We start from the raw sequence: 22,231 nt of genomic DNA on the forward strand, positions 1-22,231 counted from the left end.
GGGGGTGAGGGGAGGAGAGGGAAGGCAGTGGGGGGAGGGGCAGTGGGGGGAGGGGAGGAGAGGGAAGGCAGTGGGGGAAGGGGAGGAGAGGGAAGGGGGGTGAGGGGAGGAGAGGGAAGGCAGTGGGGGGAGGGGAGGGGAGGGGTGGGTGTGGTGACCGGTGAGGATGTGCTGCTCCCCGAGGAACTTTCCAAGTCGTTCACAGAGAAGTGGCACAGTCTGTGCAAACAGTCAATCGCTCAGTGTGGCAACGTTTTATCGAAGGCTGGGTAGGGAGAGTTCTATCCGTGCCAACACCACACTTTTTTTTTCTTAAGAGAGGGGATGAGGGGGGGCGTCAACTTTTGAACTAAAAAATAAATCATAGAAATAAATAAAAGGGACTGCTAGTAAATGAAAACGAATAAAGAAAATATCTCAATTATGAACGGAAGAATGATGATCGGGCACTGGATAGGATCCCAGGAGGAAAAAAACGCATGTACTAAGTATTATCCCAACCTCCGCCTGACGTTAATTTCTGTGGTAAAACAACAAATAGGAAAATGTCTGACTTAATTGTGGTATCCACTCCCGCCCCGACCCTTCAACAATATATATATATATGTGTGTGTGTGTGTGTGTGTGTGTGTGTGTGTGTGTGTATTACAACACACACACACACACACACACACACACACACACAGCGGAACAAACAAGGAAAATATCTGGCACGTCTGTGTAGATTTTTTTTTTTTAATCCATCACTTGCGTGTTGCTGCACACAAGCAGCCAAACACCGAGAAATTAAGCAGAGAAGAGGCACAGTGCTGCGGTATCTTATGCAGCATGTGTATTCGTTATTGGCTTAATCACTGCAGTGAATCTGCGCTTTATGCACGTATGCATCACGTTTACGGTGACAGAATGAATGATGTAAGCTACTTTGAAGCACTGCAAATGCATCACCATTTTCAGCGAGACACTACCTTCTTTTTTCTGAATAAACATCCGTATTCTGGTGTACACTACAGCAGCATCAAGACATCAAGAAAACGCACAGCGGGGGCTTCTGGAACTGAATGGCACTTTGGGAAAAGATGGGGGGAGAGGGGTAAGTCAAAGTACGATTTGACAGACAGCTACATCAAAGCCGACAGAGGCAAGGCACACGGCATGATCCAGGCTTTCCTCAGGTCGATGGTGGGACAGCGGAAAGCGGGGTCCCTCCGCTCCATCAGGTGACACAACTCTTGCAGCTGCCCACAGTCGGGCGGGATGGGGTTGCGGTGGATCACCAGCCTGCGGAGACCCGGCAGGCCGTCATGGGACGGCAACATCTGCTCCCGCACGGCCCCCAGCAGGGCCTGCACGCCAGCACGCGCCACGCGGTTCCTGGACACGTTCAGACTGACCAGGGCGCGGTTGCCCGGCAACCACAGCGAGCCGTCGCGAAGAAAGCCCGTCTGCTGGAAGGGATGCGGGCCCACGAGGTCCACGGCGTCGTCCCCCGGGCGGTACCAGGACGGCTTGTAGCGCAGCTTGTCATACGTGTCGAGGAGGCGCGCCGCACGTACTTTTGGTTCTCTCAGGCTCTTTCTCTTCTTCAGACTGAGCGACCTAGGTCTTCCCAATACAGTAGTGCTCTCATCGTTCGTCAAGCTGTCCTGTCTCATTCGTTAAGCTCGTTTTCCGACTATGCGACGACACTGATTTGAGGATAAGGTGACGAGACATGGATATGCTTGAGCGACGCTTCTTTGCTAAGATTCGAAAACTGTTTCGCCTATAACTTTCCTTCAACAGGCCGCCTGTTCTGTTCCGGTGTTCGTCGATGAGCACTCTTCGCATCTTCTCCTCGTCGGCAGTCAGGGGGAACCAGGCGAGGGTCCGGGCGAGACGAGCCACCCCTATGTCCCCGAGTCTGTTGCCCGCCAGGTTCAGCACCAGCAGGCTGCGGTTGCTCTTCAGGGCATCGGCCAGGTGCCCGGCCCCCGCGTCTCCGATCTCGTTGCCGGACAGGTTCAGGCTGACCAGGCCGTCGTCCGCAGGTTCGACGATGGAGTGCGAGGTCAGGGTGTATCCGGTAACGCTCATCCCCAGCCTCTGGGCCAGTTGAAGGACGTCCAGGTCCCCCAGGCCGCAGAACCTCAGCGACAGGTGCCAGGGGGTGTTGCGGTTGCGGAGCAGCGCGCTGAGCGGCGCGTGTGCCAAGGGGTTCTGGTCCAGCACGAGCCACGTGAGGCAGGGGCAGTGCGCCACGGAGGATGCCATCCTGGTGAAGGCGTCACCCGTCAGGCCCACGTTGGTTAGCCTGAGGCAGCGCAGCATGGCCAGGCCGGACCAGCAGACCTGCAGCACGGACATCATGGCCGTGTCCACCCTCCACCCGCTGATGTGCACAGCCGTCACCGTGCTGTCGTCCTGCCAGTCCTCCTGCTCCACCTGCACCACCACCATCACCACCACCACCACCATAATCACCACCACCAAAATCACCACCACCATCATCATCACCACCATCATTATCCCACCACCATCATCACCACCACCACCATCATCACCACCACCATCATCATCACCACCACCATTATCCCACCACCATCATCACCACCACCACCATCATCACCACCACCATCATCACCACCACCACCATTATCCCACCACCATCATCACCACCACCATCATCATCACCACCACCATCATCATCACCACCATCATTATCCCACCACCACCATCATCACCACCACCATCATCACCACCACCACCATCATTATCACCATCATCATCACCACCACCATCACCATCACCACCATCATTATCCCACCACCATCATCACCACCACCACCATCATCACCATCACCACCATCATTATCCCACCACCATCATCACCACCACCATCATCATCACCATCATTATCACCACCACCATCATTATCACCATCATTATCCCACCATCATTAGCACCACCACCATCATTATCACCATCACCATCATCACCACCACCACCATCATCACCACCACCATCATCATCACCACCACCATCATCATCACCACCATCATTATCCCACCACCACCATCACCACCACCACCATCATCACCACCACCATCATCATCACCACCACCATCATCACCACCACCACCATCATCACCACCACCATCATCATCACCACCACCACCATCACCACCACCACCACCATCATCACCACCACCATCATCATCACCATCACCATCATATCACCACCACCATCATTATCACCATCATTATCCCACCATCATTATCACCACCACCATCATTATCACCATCGCCACCATTATCACCATCACTACCATTATCACCTTCACTACCACTATCACCACCATCATTATCACCATCACTACCATTATCACCACCACCATTATCACCATCACTTCCATTATCACCACCACCATTATCACCATCACTACCATTATCACCACCACCATTATCACCATCACTTCCATTATCACCACCACCATTATCACCATCACTTCCATTATCACCACCATCATTATCACCATCACTACCATTATCACCACCACCATTATCACCATCACTTCCATTATCACCACCACCATTATCACCATCACTTCCATTATCACCACCACCATTATCACCATCACTTCCATTATCACCACCACCACCATTATCACCATCACTACCATTATCACCATCATTATCACCATCATTATCACCATCACCACCACCATTACTAACCATCACACACCACCACAAACCACCATCACCACTATCACCACAGACCACCAACACTCACCACCACCATCATCACCACCACAATCGTCATCACCACAACTATCACAACTACCATTACCACAACACCACCATCATACACCACCATCACCATCACACATCACCACCGCCATCACATACCACCACCGCCATCACATACCACCACCACCGTCACACACACCACCACCACCACCATCATAACCACTGTCACCATCACACACCACCACCATCACCTTAACCCCCCCCCCCCCCCCCCCCCATAAACGACTGAACCTCTACCGTTCAGTGACAACGGCGGCCCTAGCAACACCATTCCAAGTCCGTTACCCAGCATGGGTGGTGGGTGCCTGCACGAAACCACTTCCCAACTGGACATCAAACACAAGAGAGGCCACAAGTCTCCCAGTGTCACAATGGTAACAATCATTACCACACGTCAAGCCACTGCCACATCACAAAACCTCTCCCCCACTGCTCCCCTGAGCTGCAGCAGCAACTTGACACTACTGCTGTCTGCATAAGAAATTACAGCGGTTTGTGTCTCAAGGCGGTGTCAAGGTATGCAGGCTGATCCATACACGCTACACCATATCTGCGTTAAAAAATAAATAAATTAAAAAATTAAAAAAACACGCGCTGGGCAGGCTTGTGTAAAACATTAAAATGGAATGAAACAAAATAGTGAAATAAAATAATGAAACAAAATATTAGATATTTGATAATAAATATATAGAAAGCAAGCAAATGACTAAAATAAAATTATAATTAAAATAGGCCATGCTCAGTGAGCTTGTGTGCACCAGCACACACGCGCGTACATGCACACTGAGTTTGGTGATGACAAACATTACAAATCTGTTCCCCAAATTCAGTTGTCATCATACAATTTTACCGGCCACATAATGCTGGACGTGATAACAATAAATGAAACAGACAAATTTATTGCATTTGCACAATGGTGATTAGTATCTCAACTGGAATTACAATACAGAAATCAGGAACAAACCCATAAAACATACATTTAGAATGACTGTATTTATGTTGTGTGTGTGTGGTGTCTGTCTGTGTGTGTGCGTGCGTGAGTGCGTGCGTGCGTGTGTTTTGGGTCCCATTTTGTTATAGTGGTCTCCAATTTTCTTTTGTCGCTTATTTAATTACTTGCCTGTTTCTCCAACATTTCTCTCTTAACATTTACGTATATCGTTTACATAACTTCCAGAATTTGTTAGTTCGTTGCAAAAGTAGCTCAGCTTTAAATGACCTCTCTCTCTCTCTCTCTCTCTCTCTCTCTGTGTGTGTGTGTGTGTGTGTGTGTGTGTGTGTGTGTGTGTGTGTGTGTGTGTGTGTGTGTGTGTACAATCAAAACTGCATCAGTATCACTGAGTATCCGATAACACAAACTGAACGCATGGGGATGAAGGCGGACCAGTTAAATCCTGTGCAACTGTAATATTATTACCTGTGTCAGCAAACAAATAACGTATCATACCCAACTAACGAAAAACAACACACACACACACATTAAAAAAAGAGACTTGGTGGATAAAATAAAACGGGCAAACTATGAGCTGTGATTAAGAAATATGCTGATAAAAGTCTGAAAATAATTACTCCAAAAATATGAAAATAAAAATCTCTTTCGGTGATTCATTCATTTAAAATTACTTATCAGAAGTTGCTAACACACATGAACTTCCATACGGATGGCTCAGTTGTTTGGAAATACCTGACCAGAAACTGCTAACACCAGTGAACTATTTAGATGTAAACAGTATTTCCCACTAATGTTAAAACCTGTGTGAAATCAGCTAAAGATTGAATGGTAGAAAAAAGAAAGTGAAAAAATCTTTAATTGCATGAATGACAAAAAAACAAGATTGTGACTGAACATCTACCTAAATTGAAATATGACCGTGGAACCTCTTCAGTCTCTTGAACTCGCAGGCTTTGAAATTCCATTCTATCACAAGTACTCAAGTTATCTTGGTGCAAACCTTGACAACAGTGTTACCATTATACAATCACATTAAAGCTGCGTGCAAATCTCATTTGCATGAGATCTGCAGGATTGGGCACACCAGAAAATCATCTCGTAGTCTTCGTCACAAAAAAATATTCCTAGTGAACCTTTGTCCTCCAACGGTCTGACTGGCCTCCCAGATGCTAGACTTGATCGAGCACAGAACAATACTGGCCGGCTGTGTTCCACAAAGCGTAACTGACGGAAACGTGTCCATTCTCTTCTGAGATCGTGTCACTGGTTACCTATCCCGGTTCAAATTGGACTGCAATGTTGTGCTATCACTGCGTCCTTTTCACTGAATTGCAATGCATGTATGTATGTATGTGTGTGTGTGTGTGTGTGTGTGTGTGTATGTATGTATGTATGTGTGTGTGTGTGTGTGTGTGTGTGTGTGTGTGTGTCTGTGTCTGTGTCTGTGTGCGTGTGTGTGTGTGTGTGTGTGTGTGTGTGTGCGTGCGCGTGTGTGTGTGTGTGAGGGGAGTAATGTATAACATAGTTGTATGAAATGATATATATATTGTGTGTGTGTTTGGTTTTTTTCTTCTTCTTTTTTCTTTTTTTTTTTTTTTTTTTTTGTTGTTGTTTGTTTTTTTGTTTGTTTTTTGGCTGTTTTTTTTTTTTTTTGGGGGGGGGGTTTCCTTGTTTGTTTTTTTAATAAACAAATAATGCCAGTTCAGACTATCCTCCACTGAATAAGACAGTCACTTCAGTTAAACTTTATCAGTTTTTTACTTAATACTTTAGATTTACTAAATTCAATCCCGAGGTTTTCATTGATGTTTCTTACAGTTCGTTTTCGTTGTTTTATTCTTGTCGTCTTTTGATTATGCCATTATGTGTGTATACTTCTGTCCAGAATTATTTTCCACAATCTTTTTCTTATCATGTATCTTTAACTTACATCACTTAACACGTGTTTCAAGTTACATTTCTGTACAACACTGAAATCTTTAGATTGTTTCTGGCCGGTTTTGATCCCAGAATACTGTCACAAATCAGTGGAAACTGCACGCGCGCACACGCGTTCACTGACACACAGCCACACACGCTGACACACACGGTACTGCACTGACACACACACTCTCTCACTCTGTCTCTGACTCTCTTCTCTCCGCTCAAGCTCACACTCACACACACACACACACACTCTCTCTCTCTCTCTCTCTCCGCGCGCGCGCACACACAAACACTTACACACACACACACGCCGCGAGCCGACTCGCAGCGGAATGCATTTTCCCGGCCCGAGTCGACACTGACGGTTTTTTCCCGGCCGGGCCCTTCCCGTCGCTTTACTGATTTGACTTATATAATATAAGACTTTTAACTGAACACACACACACACACACACTGGCAAACAGGGATCCACACCGTGACGGCGACGATCCGATGTGCTCCGCAACTGACCGCTGTCAGCCGGTTCAGTCGATCCCAGCACGCCATCAAACCTCCTTCTTCTCGCACTTGACGACCAAAATCAATATGCCGGTGAAACTGACCCTTAACGGCGTCGAACTGAAATATGTAATACGCCAAAATGACTTGTGTATGTACCTAATATCGTTTAGTTACAAGACCGATCGTTTTCGAGCGACTTCACCCCTACACAGGCATGTTGATAAGATTTAAAAGTAAGACTTTTCTTGTCAGCCGGAATAGCTCAGTTGGGAGAGCGTTAGACTGAAGATCTAAAGGTCCCTGGTTCAATCCCGGGTTCCGGCACGGAACACAATCCGGCGGTTGACACTTTTTTTTTTTTTTCTTTCTTTTTTTCTTCTTCTCAGCTGTTCTTTTCTGTTACTTCTCTAAAGTAGTGTGCGATACTTTGGGGATGCGAGGCCTGTGTGCCCGCATGCACCTCATGCGCGTCACCTATGTACTAGTAAGCAAGTTTTCGAGTGGGTGGGTGTGAGGGTATATTTTTTTATGAACAGTTCATGCAAAAGTTCACACAAATAGTTCACACACGCGCACGCACGCACACAGAGGCGAAAAAGAAAAGAAAAGAAAAGAAAAAGAAAAAAAACACTTACACACACAAATATATATACATACAGATTTTGTTTGTTTTTTTCCTTTCTGTTTTTCAGATATAAAAAACAATCCACACAGACGCAGTACTTCACACGAAGTTCACCGAAACACGAATTGTTCACATAAAATCACTAGAAGTTTGATGTCGCTCAGAGGCTGTGTGCGTGGTGTGGTGTGTTGAGGTGTGATGAGACCTAAAATGGAGAGGGTGAGTGTCAGTGATTGGAGAAAGAAAAAACATAATATTGGAAGGGTGTGTGTGAGAGGGGGGACAGGGGAATCGGGATTAGGACAAATAATTAATCAATAAAATATTGTATGCACTACTTCTCTAGATATTATTTGAAAAGATGTTCATGTGGGGACCTACGATAAAAAACCAACTGGGCTATTTAACACATAACTAGCTAACTTTAATAAAGAACAGTTTGAAATATATAACTTTTTCCGAAAAATATTAGCTCCAAGTTTTGCAATATCATCTGCACGTTCATTAGAAAAAAGCCCACAGTGTGAGGGAATCCAGCACATTTCAATATTAGTTCCTCTCATTTGAATACAGTGAATCAAAAATCTTATTTCAAAAATAATGTTATAATTAATGTTTGTACAACCTGATTTGATAGACTGCATACGTGATTTAGAATCGACACAATATAAAACATTAATCAAATTTTGGGGCTGATCAATTCGATATGTTAATGCCATAAGGACGGTAATTAATTCAGCTGTAAAAATTGAGAAGCCCTTTCCAATATGATATGACTTATCAATTTTCAAAGCAGGAACTGTATATCCAGAACCAGCAAATTGATTTCCTAGAACAGAACCGTCTGTATATATTTTTAAGTGGTAGGGATATGTTTCAGACAAGGGTGATTTGACTCGAGAAGCTAGAATTTTGTACTCTATCTTTTCCACATTCTGTTCTCTGTGTGTGTGTGTGTGTGTGTGTGTGTGTGTGTGTGTGTGTGTGTGTGTGTGTGTGCTTTTTAATACACATCTGCTGTTTCAAAATTCAAAAAAGCATATGTCTGATCTTTGCTTGAACCCAACGCGCTGATCAGGCCTTGAGACGGTACCCAAGCTTTGCCGATGTAAATAAGTAACAAAGTGTGAGAGCCTACCCAAGTTTTGTGTAAATAAGTAACAAAGTGTGAAGCCCTACCCAAGCTTTGTGTAAATAAGTAAAGTGTGAATGCCTACCCAAGCTATGCCGATGTAAATACATAACAAAGTGTGAGAGCCTACCCAAGCTTTGTGTAAATAAGTAACCAAGTGTGAGAGCCTACCCAAGCTTTGTGTAAATAAGTAACAAAGTGTGAGAGCCTACCCAAGCTTTGTGTAAATAAGTAACAAAGTGTGAGACCCTACCCAAGCTTTGTGTAAATAAGTAACAAAGTGTGAGAGCCTACCCAAGCTTTGCCGATGTAAATAAGTAACAAAGTGTGAGAGCCTACCCAAGCTTTGTGTAAATAAGTAGCAAAGTGTGAGAGCCTACCCAAGCTTTGTGTAAATAAGTAACAAAGTGTGAGAGCCTACCCAAGCTTTGTGTAAATAACAAAGTGTGAGACGCTACCCAAGCTTTGCCAATGTAAATAAGTCACAAAGTGTCAGAGCCTACCCAAGCTTTGTGTAAATAAGTAACAAAGTGTGAGACGCTATCCAAGCTTTGCTGATGTAAATAAGTAACAAAGTGTGAGAGCCTACCCAAGCTTTGTGTAAATAAGTAACAAAGTGTGAGAGCCTACCCAAGCTTTGTGTAAATAAGTAACAAAGTGTGAGAGCCTACCCAAGCTTTGTGTAAATAAGTAACCAAGTGTGAGAGCCTACCCAAGCTTTGTGTAAATAAGTAACCAAGTGTGAGAGCCTACCCAAGCTTTGTGTAAATAAGTAACAAAGTGTGAGAGCCTACCCAAGCTTTGTGTAAATAAGTAACAAAGTGTGAGAGCCTACCCAAGCTTTGCCGATGTAAATAAGTAACAAAGTGTGAGAGCCTACCCAAGCTTTGTGTAAATAAGTAGCAAAGTGTGAGAGCCTACCCAAGCTTTGTGTAAATAACAAAGTGTGAGACGCTACCCAAGCTTTGTGTAAATAAGTAACAAAGTGTGAGAGCCTACCCAAGCTTTGTGTAAATAAGTAACAAAGTGTGAAACCCTACCCAAGCTTTGTGTAAATAAGTAAAGTGTGAGAGCCTACCCAAGCTTTGCCGATGTAAATAAGTAACAAAGTGTGAGAGCCTACCCAAGCTTTGCCGATGTAAATAAGTAACAAAGTGTGAGAGCCTACCCAAGCTTTTTGTAAATAAGTAACAAAGTGTGAGAGCCTACCCAAGCTTTGTGTAAATAAGTAACAAAGTGTGCGAGCCTACCCAAGCTTTGTGTAAATAAGTAACAAAGTGTGAGACCCTACCCAAGCTTTGTGTAAATAAGTAACAAAGTGTGACAGCCTATCCAAGCTTTGTGTAAATAAGTAACAAAGTGTGACAGCCTACCCAAGCTTTGTGTAAATAAGTAACAAAGTGTGAGACCCTACCCAAACTTTGTGTAAATAAGTAACAAAGTGTGAGAGCCTACCCAAGCTTTATGCAAATTAGTAACAAAGTGGGAAAAAAGGCAAAATATGTGGACTGCCGACGCTGGAACTGCGACGGACGAACCCGGGTGCGGCCGTGTATGGGGGAATCTAAATGAGCGGCGTGGGAGTAATGCCACTGAAACGGTGCAGATAATGGAGTAGTAGTAAAAAAAATAAATAAAAAAAGGCAAAATAAATGACATCATAAAAATTACAATACAGTGAAAAAGATACGTAAAAAAATTATTGTCAGAAAAGAAAAAAAAAGTGTCAACCGCCGGATTGTGTTCCGTGCCGGAACCCGGGATTGAACCAGGGACCTTTAGATCTTCAGTCTAACGCTCTCCCAACTGAGCTATTCCGGCTGACATGGACCTCACAGAAAATTACCTTCTCAGCAAAGGTGCTGAACGCACCTGCCAATCACTTTCAACTCAAAATTTAAAATAAATAAATAAATAAATAAATAAAAACTAAACAAAGTAACCTGCAAACCACTCAGCATTCACACTTATGCTGGCAAGGCAGTCGGTGCCCATCCTACTGTTTACAAATCCATTACATAACCGTGAAGTCGATGGTTCGCCAACACTTATTCTAAAGTCGTGTTGATGTCACCACAGGGACATGGCCCCCACGTGTCATCTCTCTGTGCGTGTGTGTGTGCGTGCACGCGTGCCGGCGCTGCGCGCTCACCAGTGTGTATGCTTTTTAGCAGTTTTACCCTGTACACAGCCGGCACTATCTACACTCGCGGAAACGAAATATGCCTGCCTAAACAGCGGGTAAAAAACGATCAAACACGTGGAAAGGCCACAAGTGGATTCGAGTCGACGTGACAGTTACAGCACACACACACACACACACACACACATCCCCCACCCCACCACCCACCCCCCAGCCCCTCTGACCTGAATGCGAGGTTTGAAGTAGTCCAAGGCGCTCCTCTCACTCGTTAAAAAAACAGTATGTGTGGAGAGCGAGCCGGCGGAATCACCACTAATGGACTGGGAGGCGGAATTACCAGTAGTGGACAGGCAGGCGGAATCACCAGTAGTGGACATGGAACTGGAGTCGACTGTCACGTCCACGATGGTGTGGCGGGGGGAATGTCTCGAGCCGGTGGATCTTATGCGGGATTTGGATCGGTCCCTTTTTTTCCTCTGGGAAATGGCGCCTGCACAGAGATGTGATGTGGTTCAATGCGCTGGTTAGCTGTTTTTGTTTCTTTTTTTTTTTTTTTTTTTTGTTCGTTTGTTTTTTGGGGGTCAGGGGGGTTGGGGGAGGGGGGCAAGGGGGATTCGAACGGGGGGCTAGGGGGATGGGGGGGGGGGCGAGGGGGATGGGGGAGGAGGGAATCGGGAATGGTGAGAGAGAAAGAGAGAGAGAGAGGGTGTAAAGAACAGAAGAGAAGAGAATAGAGTACTGTCATGAAACCTTAAGGTTTATCAGACACAAGACGACACAAACAGGTTACAAACAGGCTACACACACACACACACACACACACACACACACACACACACACATCGTTGTGAATAATATCATGAAATTCTTTAGTCCCAGTAACATTCATACCAATACAAACTGAACCAGACATAGATCAATTTCGCCAGCTGCACTTCTTCTTGCAACATTAAGTCGCTGGGTAATGCATCTGGACAACATACGACTTTTAACAATCCGTTTCTGTAAATTGTATTTAACACAATTCATCTTCTAAAATCTTACAGGTCGCACACAATCTTTGTTCTATGGTGTATTTTTATACCTTCCCCGTTCGATCAAGTTACGGACGCTGAGCTGTCACCGCGTCAGTTCTAATTTGTGTCTTGTATTTGCTGTATCTTTAGATATGCTAAAGTTTTATGGTTTGTCACAGCCTTCTTGTAAAAAATCAGTTTTACATTAACTTTCTTTTTGTTTCCTATTTTTTACATTTTTCATTTTCCAGCTTCTTGGAAAAAGCATGTTTTAATCGTTTAACATTAAAAGTGAATCGAGTTTCCCAAACATTATCCATTCAGGTGTTAGTATCAGTATCAGTAGCTCAAGGGGGCGTCACTGCGTTCGGACAAATCCATATACGTTACAACACATCTGCCAAGCAGATGCCTGACCAGCGTAACCCAACGCGCTTAATCAGGCCTTGAGGAAAAAAATGGGTAAATGAATGTTAAACTTTAAAAAAAAAGAATAAATTAACAAATAAAACAAATTTTATAAAGAGGAAAGAATATAAATAAAATAATAATGAATAAAAATATAAAAAAGACAATAATGACAATTAATAAACAAACAAGCAAATAAATGTAACACACACACGCATGCGTAACATATGCAACAACCATGCAGTTTCAGATATGAAAGCACAAATACACATATACACGAGCCCCGACACACACACACACACACACACACACACAAACACCATCTCCCAAATTACCCTACACCCCCTTCCCCCCCCTCCACACACACACACACACATATACAAATATATACAAGTATTATATATATATATATATATATATATATATATATATATATATATATATATGCGCACACCCACACATTCCAATATTTCGTTGCTCCTACAATACAGACATGCATACACACACACACACGCACGCACGCACGCACGCACGCACACGCGCACACACACACACGCACGTGCACAGAGCTCTCCTGACATATGCGTACACTTACACACTCGCGCGCGCGCGCGCGCGCGCACACACACACACACACACACACACACACAGAGGCTGCCACTGACTGGCCGCAAGAGGTATGGGAAAAGAGTTGATGTCAGGAACGTCTAGTGTGTTGCTCAGTCTATTGTATTTAGAAAAGCCCACAGAGCCTCTGTTCTGTTTTGAAATAATTTGCGCAATGTTGGTTTGGAAATGATGCCGATATGCGTTTGATTTGCAAAGCATCGTGCTCTTCCTTTCATGCCAGACTTACGGCCGCTCCCTCTCTCTACCTTTATTTCTTTTAGGCGATCGATGGTGTGATGGCCTTGTCACCCGTTCTTTCTGGTATTCTTTGACTTTTCTAAGGATTTCCGATTTTCCTAAATGTAGGCCGCTTGTTGTTGCGTTACCAGCAAGTCCGTCAGCTCGCTCATTTCCCTTTAACACCTGCATGTCCCGGGCAGTATGACCATGTAAGTTTTTTAATCTTAAAGTTGTGCATTGCCTCATGCCACTCTGGGCTTCCCATTCCACTTTCAATTTTCTGCATGAGGTTCATTGAGTCCGTTAGAATCATGGCATGTTGGTTTCCAGGCATATGGATAGATGACAGCCACTGGAGAGCATGTGTCACAACCTTCCATCGTTAGGCTGGAGGTTGTGACTTTGTAGGCAGCATTCTCTTCCCTAATTGTTTTTCCATTTTGTTTCGCAGTGAATCCCCAACCGGATTGGTCTTTGGTGACTGAGCCATCTGCGTATATGATGATGTCCTCTTCTTTACTGTTTTCTTGTATGAGTGGCTTCACTTCTGCATCAGTTTTGCCCTCTGGCCATTCCCGACAGTGTCTCCTAGAGTGGGTGAAATGGCTGTGTTTAACAGGTGATCGAGGTTTTCGGGGTTTCCTCCCATTCTTTCGTTTCTTTCAGGTCTTGTAGTCGGCATACTAGCTGGATTGTGTCTTCTGCTTGGCCCGTCCATGATCTTCCTCGTCCTAGACAGCTGCCTATTGGTTCCTTGACTGCATCATGCAGTGAGTTTTGAGGGTTTTCTAATGCTCTGAAGTAGGTCTTACCTGTTCTAACTTGTTTCTGGCCTGCATTGAAGGAAGGTCAAGCAGGTATCGCATGGTTTCCGTTGGCGTATCTTTTGTTGGTTGACAGACCAAGTACGTAGTCGATCACACCGAGAACGAGTGATTGATACAGCAGGAAGAGGTGGCGTTGTTCGATACCTTTGGTTGCCATTGCCTTTAAGACTGAAAGACCCTTTTTGCATTTGAGAACAGTATTTTCCGCATGTTTTCTCAATGTCAGCATCCTGTCGAACTGTATTCCTAGGTAGCGTAGGCATTCGGTTTTCTCGATCTTAATTTCGTCGAATGACACTGGTGGTGGTGATTTGCTCGCGGTTCTGTTGTTGAGGGTGCACAGCAATGTTTGGGAATTCGCTGGATTGATGGAAGATCCTGTGTCTTTGCACCATTGAGCGATATTGTTCAGTTGTTTCTGGACGGGTTTAGTTCTTTTTTGAGCACATTTCGAAGTTTTGAAGACCAGGCCATCATCTGCAAGAGTAAGCACCCCGAGCTATTCCATTGTTAAGTCTGCAAAGCCTTTCGTGTAGACGTTGTAGAGGACAGGAGTGAGCGGAGACCCTTGTGGCAGTCCCATTGAAAGTTTAGAAGGTGCAGACATCCAATCTCCGAGGCGTAGGTCGACGGTTCTTTCCTGAAGCACTGCTGCTATCCATCTTGTCAGTGTCAAACTTACTCCATACCTTAGTAGCAGCTCCATGAGGTGCGCAAACTGGACTTTATTGTAAGCATCTTCAAGTTTACAAAAATTATCATGAAAAATTTCACGTGGAAACTTATCTAAAAGACAATTACTGAATAATTCGAATAGAATAAATGACGCATCTCATGAAACATCATATGGAAACCAAACTTTTGCCCCATATACTGACATAGGTGTTATTCAACTATCAACATCCATATTGATATCTGTATTGCAAAATGTTCTCAGCGGTAGATATAGAGCCTTATTTGCTTGGCTGTTTGGTTTTGTTTTTTGATGACCCGTTGTTCCGAGTTAAGTTGCCGTTTCTGTGAAACGTCACCTCTAAACATTAATTTTCGTCTACTGTTTAATTGTCATCTCCACATTTAGGATGTTTGGGTACCTTAGGGAAAGTTTTTTTGAAAAACAAAGAATTATTTTGAACTTTTCTCTATTTAACCGTAATCCCCATTTTTTGTGAGCCGTCTTTAGATAACGATATAATAACTAAACGATCTTCATAAAGAAGACCAGTCGATCCGTTCCAGTAGATGAAGTACTGTCAATCGTGGGGGAGTCCATATCTGTCCTACCTGTGGTGATCATTTATCATTTTTAAATAGAATGAACAGAATAGGGCTCAGTGGTATCTTTCCCTGAATAATAAATTCGAATAATAAATTATCTGCTGAAACAATCTTATGAATTTGCCTAGATTTTATTATTTGTATGCATATGCTAGTGATGTCAAAACATTTACCAATTTTTAACATTCTGTGTAGCTTCAGTGGCATTGCATCATGCCAAACGCTTTGGGACGCTTTTTGAAAATCTGCAACCAACCAAATAGTCGACAGTTTTAGTTTTTTGTTTGTTGTTTTTATTATCTCATCTGCTAACCTTTCTATAAAAAGAAGATAAAATTTTAAAAAATTTTTTTTTTTTTTTTTAAATCGGTAGCGGTTCTGTAATTCTTTCGAAATTCGGCTTGTTCTTTATCAAAATGTGGTTCATCTCCGGATATTCATTCACTATTGTATACAGGATCGTGTAGAATATTTTATCTAACGTACCACTCAGGGCGCAATCCCTCAATAATTATTTGGATACATTGGACTGTGGTCTTCATACGATGGGATATTGACGCCAGTTTTCACACTGAGCAGATACACAGCCGTTTTATATTTTTCATTATATATCTTTTGCATGACAGGTAACAATAGCGGAAGACTGCTTTTTATCATTTCATATATGTTACTGCGTCCTTTCCTGGCGATTTTTTCCCCTAATTTAAAGACTAAGGCTTGCTTCTGCTTCAAATAATTTCTATTCAAAGAAAAAAACATGGCGAAAGTACAGAAGCAAAAAAAGCATGGGAAGGACATCCAGCCTGGCTTATAACACAAAAGCACAAAACTATATGCGAGCAATTTATAGGAACCAGAGTAAATATAATTGCACTGACAGGTATGGGGGAAAACAACACATACAGAAACACAAAATACAAAGTTAAAGAATTCAAATGAGGAAACAGTCATGTTTTGTGAAAGAATGTTACGGCGAGTCGTAGTGATATGCTTTTCTTGTATCTCCTAAATGCTTTATTTATACTTCGCGCGCAGGTGTGCCTGCAGGTGTGTGTGTCTGCATATGCGTGTATGTAATTGTGAGAGTAGTGTGTGTGTGTGTGTGACAGTAGTGTGTGTGTGTGTGTGTGTGTGTCTGTCTGTCTGCGTGTGTGTCTGCGTGTGTAGGTGAAAAATGGATGAAAAATTCCGTTATGCCGACAAAAATGAAAGAATCTAGAAAGCCAGCTATCAGTAAAGAAGTACCTGGTACGTAACCGGAATCCAAATAAACAAAAAACACCCGTTTTCGTCATGTGTTTTTCAGTAAGCCCACAGTAATAATTAGTATACATGATGTATCTTGTATGATTACAGGTGAAACCAGTAATACAGTATATGTACATGTACTGATGTAGTACATATAACATAGTAATAATATACACACAGCTGGAACCAGTAATAATGTATACAACTTGTACCGGAAATTATAGTATGTTTACAGCTGGCAACAGTCATACATACACACACACTGAGACATATATATATATGTGTGTGTGTGTGTGTGTATGTGTGTGTGTGTGCGCGCGCGTGTATTTCTACACACACACACACACGCGCACACACACACACACACACGCGCACATCTATATAAATATATATATATATATTGTACATTATGGAATCAGAAATACAGTACAAAAAGCGCTGGAACTAGAACTAGAGATATGGTATATAGAAAGCTGATATCAGTAATACAGAATATATACAACTAATACCTGTTACTAAACTTATTTTGTGTATGCAACTAGCACCTGCAATGTATAGTATATGTACAGCTAGAACAAGTAATATAATATGCATACAACTAGTACATGTAATCCTTCTTCTTCTTCGTCTCCTTTGTTCGTGGGCTGCAACCCCCACGTTCATTTGTGTGTACACTAGTGGGCTTTTACGTGTATGACCGTTTTCACCCCGCCATGTAGGCAGCCATACTCCGTTTTCGGGGGTGTGCATGCTGGGTATTTTCTTGTTTCCATAACCCACCGAACGCTGACATGGATCACCGGATCTCCTTGCGCATATACACAAAGGGGGTTCAGGCACAAGCAAGTCTGCACATATGTTGACCTGGAAAATCGGAAAAATCTCCACCCTTTACCCACCAGGCGCCGTTAACGAGATTCAAACCAGGGACCTTCAGACTGAAAACCCAGCACACGTGTAATACATAAAGTACTTTTACAGCTGGAACCAGTAACATAGCAAATATACTGCTGGAACCATTAATTTATCATGAAAATCATGAAAACCCGCACCTGTAATACATAGTGTATGCAACTAGCACCTGCAATATACATTATGTATACAACTAGCATCTATAGTGTATAGTGTATATACAGCTGGAACCAGTAATATATGTATACAACTAGTGCCTGTAACATGTACAGTATTTTTACAGCTGGAACAAGTAATACAACTGGAAACAATAATATGTATACAACTGGAACCAAAAACCTGTTATATACAGGATGTATACACCTGGAACCAACAACAGTGTACATACAGCTGGAGCTGGTTATTAACAACTACAACCCGTAATACTGTATGCATAGAGCTGGAACCAGTAATATGATATGTATACAACTAGTAAGATAATATAGTATGTGTACAACTGGTACCTGTAATATATGGTATGATTACAGCTGGAATCAGTAATATAGTATGTAAACAGCCAGAACCGGTAAATGATTATTACACAGGTGAAAGCAATATACAGAAATATACAACTAGCGCCTATATTGAAAAGTATGCTTATACAGCTGGAACCAATAATAATCAATATACAATACATTCATTTGGAACTAGTAATACATAATTACATGTACTAGTTGTGTGCGTGCGTGCGTGCGTGCGTCATATATACAAACTATTACATGTAATATAGGATGTTTACAGCTAGAAACAGTAACGTAGTACGTATACAACCAATGTATACAACTGATACATGCGTTTTCAGCTGGAACTTAATCCACAATAACCACGCTCTATTTTACCTACCTTTTGTTGCCTTTGAGACAGCTCTTTTCTCTGTGTTCTGTTCATTTCACACACACACACACACACACACACACACACACACACACACATTCACAGCATTATTCAAAACTTTCTATATGTCTGTCTGTGCTATTCATTTAGGATCACAGCTTATGAATGCAAAAATCAATATTGTAACTTTTTTTCTTGTCATTCCTCACAATGACTTAAAAATCAAAACAGACTGTGATCAATTTCAAACATTTCTTCTTTTACTGGAGCAGTATTACCACTGAGTGAAAAGAGTTAAACTTGTGAAGAAACACACACACACAAATATGTTTCACCCTGAGACGACACATTTATTTCACAGATAACTGAATTACGTGAAAAACACACGAGGAGCTCAAAGACAAGTTCCAATATTGAGATACCCATGATCTGCCCGAAATTCAATGTTTCAAAGTAAGTGATGCACCTGTTTGAAGCACTTAACACGTCCATGTACCGGGCGCTGTAAGTGGACCAGAAGTTCCAGGTGAGAGAAATATTCGAGTCTAATGTTTTTTGTATACTTTTCTTTTTTTAACACGTCTGTATACTTTTCTGCTTCATCCTTCAGACGATTACAAGTTTCCAAAGTTATTATTATTCTTGTTGCTTATAGTCCAGCCGACCGCACAGGGCCATATCAGGACTGCCAAACCATACAAATGCTCAACCGTGTCAATACGAAACTGTCTGTTCTACACACACACACACACACACACACACACACACACACACACACACAACTGTAAGACAAACCCACAAAACGCAGTTCATGACACAGTATCCCAACCACTTAGCTCCTCAGGCAAGTAAGACTAGGTCATGCTGAGGACGCCAGCCATTCCGCTTAATTAATCATCTCTAGATTACAAAAAAATCGTAAAAAGGACAGAAAAACAATACATCAAAGCCAAACAAAAATACATAAATAGGCCACATAGGCAAACAACACTGCAGAATGGGCAGATAGTGTCCATCCCGATGTTTACATCTCACTTCCTCATCGCCAAAGTAAAACAGCACAAACAGTACACTACAGACGGTGGAAAAGAGAAAACAGTGTCAAGGCTTCATTGAAAAATGAAAGGGGAAAGTACTGAGAAGGCAGAAAAAAGGAGACAACAGTAAAGGAAGAAATAATGCAGAAATAAAGAGAGTGATCGGAAAGAGGAAATTTCTGGCACAGAATTTCCAGAAGGCGGGGATGCTATTTATACTGAAAGACCCCAGGCATCCCCACGGGGGGAAGTTTCGAAAGTAATCAGGCTATCAAATTTGGTATGCTTTGGATTCACGAGTAATCAGGCTATCAATATTGACAATGCTATAGCTTGAAAAGTAATTCGGATATCAATATTTAGAAAATGTTAGCTTAAAAACGTAATCGGGATATCAGTGTTTATAATGCTATAGCTTAAAAAGCAATCAGGATATTAATATTAACAATGTCATAGCTTAAAATGTCACCAGAATATCGATATTTACAATGATATAGCTTCAAAAGCAATCAGGATATCATTGCTTACTATGCTATAGCTTCAAAAGTAGCCAGGACATCAATGTTTAAAATGCTATGGTATCAAATGTAATTAAGGTATCAGTATATCTTTATTTGGATGTTCAGGACGAGCAGGGTTTTGTATTCTATTTCCCGCATGGAACCTTTGAAGGTTGTTCCTTGTTCATGTTTTTGAGCGTATGTGTTAGGGGAGGGCAGCAGGGCTATGAAGAAGGCAACACCGATTGAAGAACCATTCTGCCACCATCCTTCCTGCACCGTGTGACCACTGGAGAGGTCCACTCCGACCACCCGTCCAGAAGAAGCTCGGGCCGGAAGCAGGGGTGGATGCGGCAACCTTCAGGAAGCCGTACTAACCAAGATGGCCACAACCTCACCATCCAGGATGCCACTCACCACAGACGCTGGAGGCAACGCACCCGCCTGCACAGTGGTTGGGTCTTTTGGTTAGCACGGCTTTCTAAAGGTTGCCGCATCCACCCCCGGCACTGGAAGCCAAACCCACAAGGCGGTGGCTAGGGCTGCTGCAATCATCAACAAGAGCGACATGAAACCTGATACTCCAAGACAAGCGATTTTGATTGCGCTCACTGTACCATATGAAACCACAATGGAGGAAGCCCCCATCTACAAGACCGAGAAGTATGCTGGTTTAGCCAGCAGCCTGAGAGAATCTGGCTTCCAAACCAAAGTCCACGCCATAGAGAATGGTGCAAGAGGGTTTGTAAGAACATCTGCCTACAGCCTCATGAAACAGCTGTCGATTTCTGACACAGAGAGGACAAGGGCTCTTAAGGCAATGGCAGAAGCAGCTGAAAAGAGTTCCAGCTGGATCTGGTTGAGAAGGAATGAAAGTAAACTTCGTAAGAATTAAATTTCCTTACTCAAACAAGGAGTACGATGGCTCAGTGATTAAAACCTCTGCCAGAAAGGTGAAGGCGCGGGCTTGAACCTGCTGAGGACCAGGGTGGGAAAAAAGGTGGCAATACATGGGCATCCAGAAGTCATGACCTGGGTGCGGCCCACCCCGTTAGAGTGTAAAGAGTTAAGGACCAAAACACTTGACCGAGAGGGACTTCTTCTCAAAAGACCTTGTATTGTCCAACTCTCCCAAGAGTTTCTTATCACCGGTTTTCCTATACTACCATCACACGCCATCTGGGCAATAAAAATAAATATGAAAAGCCTGGAAACAAGCTTTTTTCTTTTCTTTGTGTGTGTGTGTGTGTCTTTGTTGTTGTTTTTTTTGGGGGGGGGGTTAGTGTTTTTTTGTATTTTGTTTTGTTTTGTTGTTTTTTTTGCAAGAAACATGGGAATGACAAAAGAAAAGCGCAAAACGTATGGCCTCTCCCCTAAATGAATGAGCGACTCTTGACATGTCTAACCCACTTCGTCAACCATCTTCCACATCCCCAGCCTGTGAACACTTGATGAGGAACGCTAATTGAGTCGTTCATCTCCATCAGTACTTTTATCTTTTGTGCTTAAAATGCCTCGAACACGCACACAAGCACACGCGCAGTCTCTTACCCTGGCATGCGGTAAAGGCAACACCACCACCTCGGGCACGTACGGTATGTTGTGCTCCAGGCAGAGCTGAGCGAACTGCGCAGCAAAACGTCCTTTTAGTTCTTCCCACTGAAACAACGTGTCGAGGCTGCCGCTAACCCGACGATCGGGTTTCTTTTTGATTTTCTGCTCCGGGCTGTGTGTCGAGTATGTCACCGACAGGCGCGACTGTCTAACACCAGTCTCACTGCCGGTCTCCGAGGCGATACCACCGCTGTAGGACGTGTGGATGTCGGTCCTGTCTCCTGCTACGGAGAACGTCGAGCCCCCGCCACGTTGGGGCAATGGCCTCCTTGTGGACGGTGATCGTGACATGCTGCTGCTGCTCCTCCTTCACTGAGTCGACAGAAGGGACAACCCTGAAAGCAGATGCAGATTTTTGGAGTGTTTCCACGCAGCAGAAGCGTAACACGGCGCTGCTAGGTAGCGACGTACGTTCGCTGTTTGATTGTTTGTTTTGTTCTGCCTTGTATTGTTTTTCCTGATCACCCGACTTCACACTTGTAGGCCTACGCGTCGCGGCATCACTATCTGAGCGGCAGTATAAAGATTTTATTCGCTTTTATTTATCAAGGCAATGCAAGTGATCTATTCCATATTCCGGACACATCACCCATGATAAATT

At 43.3% G+C, this 22,231-nt stretch overlaps 1 protein-coding gene and 2 non-coding genes across 3 annotated transcripts; 1 reads left to right on the top strand and 2 right to left on the bottom strand.

Annotated features, from left to right (window-relative positions):
• Window positions 1-853: 853 nt before the first annotated feature.
• LOC143291382 (leucine-rich repeat-containing protein 71-like) lies at window positions 854-21,894 on the bottom strand. Its single transcript, XM_076601223.1, has 4 exons — window positions 21,568-21,894; window positions 11,293-11,558; window positions 1,822-2,424; window positions 854-1,646 (listed from the first exon to the last, which is right to left on the bottom strand). Exons 2-4 carry the CDS (start codon window positions 11,443-11,445, stop codon window positions 1,122-1,124), a joined length of 1,281 nt encoding a protein of 426 aa, XP_076457338.1. The 5' UTR covers window positions 11,446-11,558; window positions 21,568-21,894; the 3' UTR covers window positions 854-1,121.
• On the top strand, window positions 7,420-7,492 carry Trnaf-gaa (transfer RNA phenylalanine (anticodon GAA)). Its single transcript has one exon. It is a non-coding gene; the product is annotated as a tRNA-Phe (tRNA).
• On the bottom strand, window positions 10,674-10,746 carry Trnaf-gaa (transfer RNA phenylalanine (anticodon GAA)). The gene has a single exon. It is a non-coding gene; the product is annotated as a tRNA-Phe (tRNA).
• Window positions 21,895-22,231: the final 337 nt, after the last annotated feature.

The sequence above is a fragment of the Babylonia areolata genome, chromosome 17 (assembly GCF_041734735.1).
Source record: "Babylonia areolata isolate BAREFJ2019XMU chromosome 17, ASM4173473v1, whole genome shotgun sequence".
NCBI lineage: Eukaryota > Metazoa > Mollusca > Gastropoda > Neogastropoda > Buccinidae > Babylonia > Babylonia areolata.

Excerpts from the sequence above, each read along its gene's own strand:
- LOC143291382 (XM_076601223.1), bottom strand. The coding sequence starts at position 11,445 with ATGTCCACTACTGGTGATTCCGCCTGCCTGTCCACTACTGGTAATTCC. Across the intron at positions 2,425-11,292 it reads ACTTCAAACCTCGCATTCAG|GTGGAGCAGGAGGACTGGCA; the intron begins GTCAGAGGGGCT and ends GTGGTGGTGCAG. Across the intron at positions 1,647-1,821 it reads ACGAGGAGAAGATGCGAAGA|GACAGCTTGACGAACGATGA; the intron begins GTGCTCATCGAC and ends CGAATGAGACAG.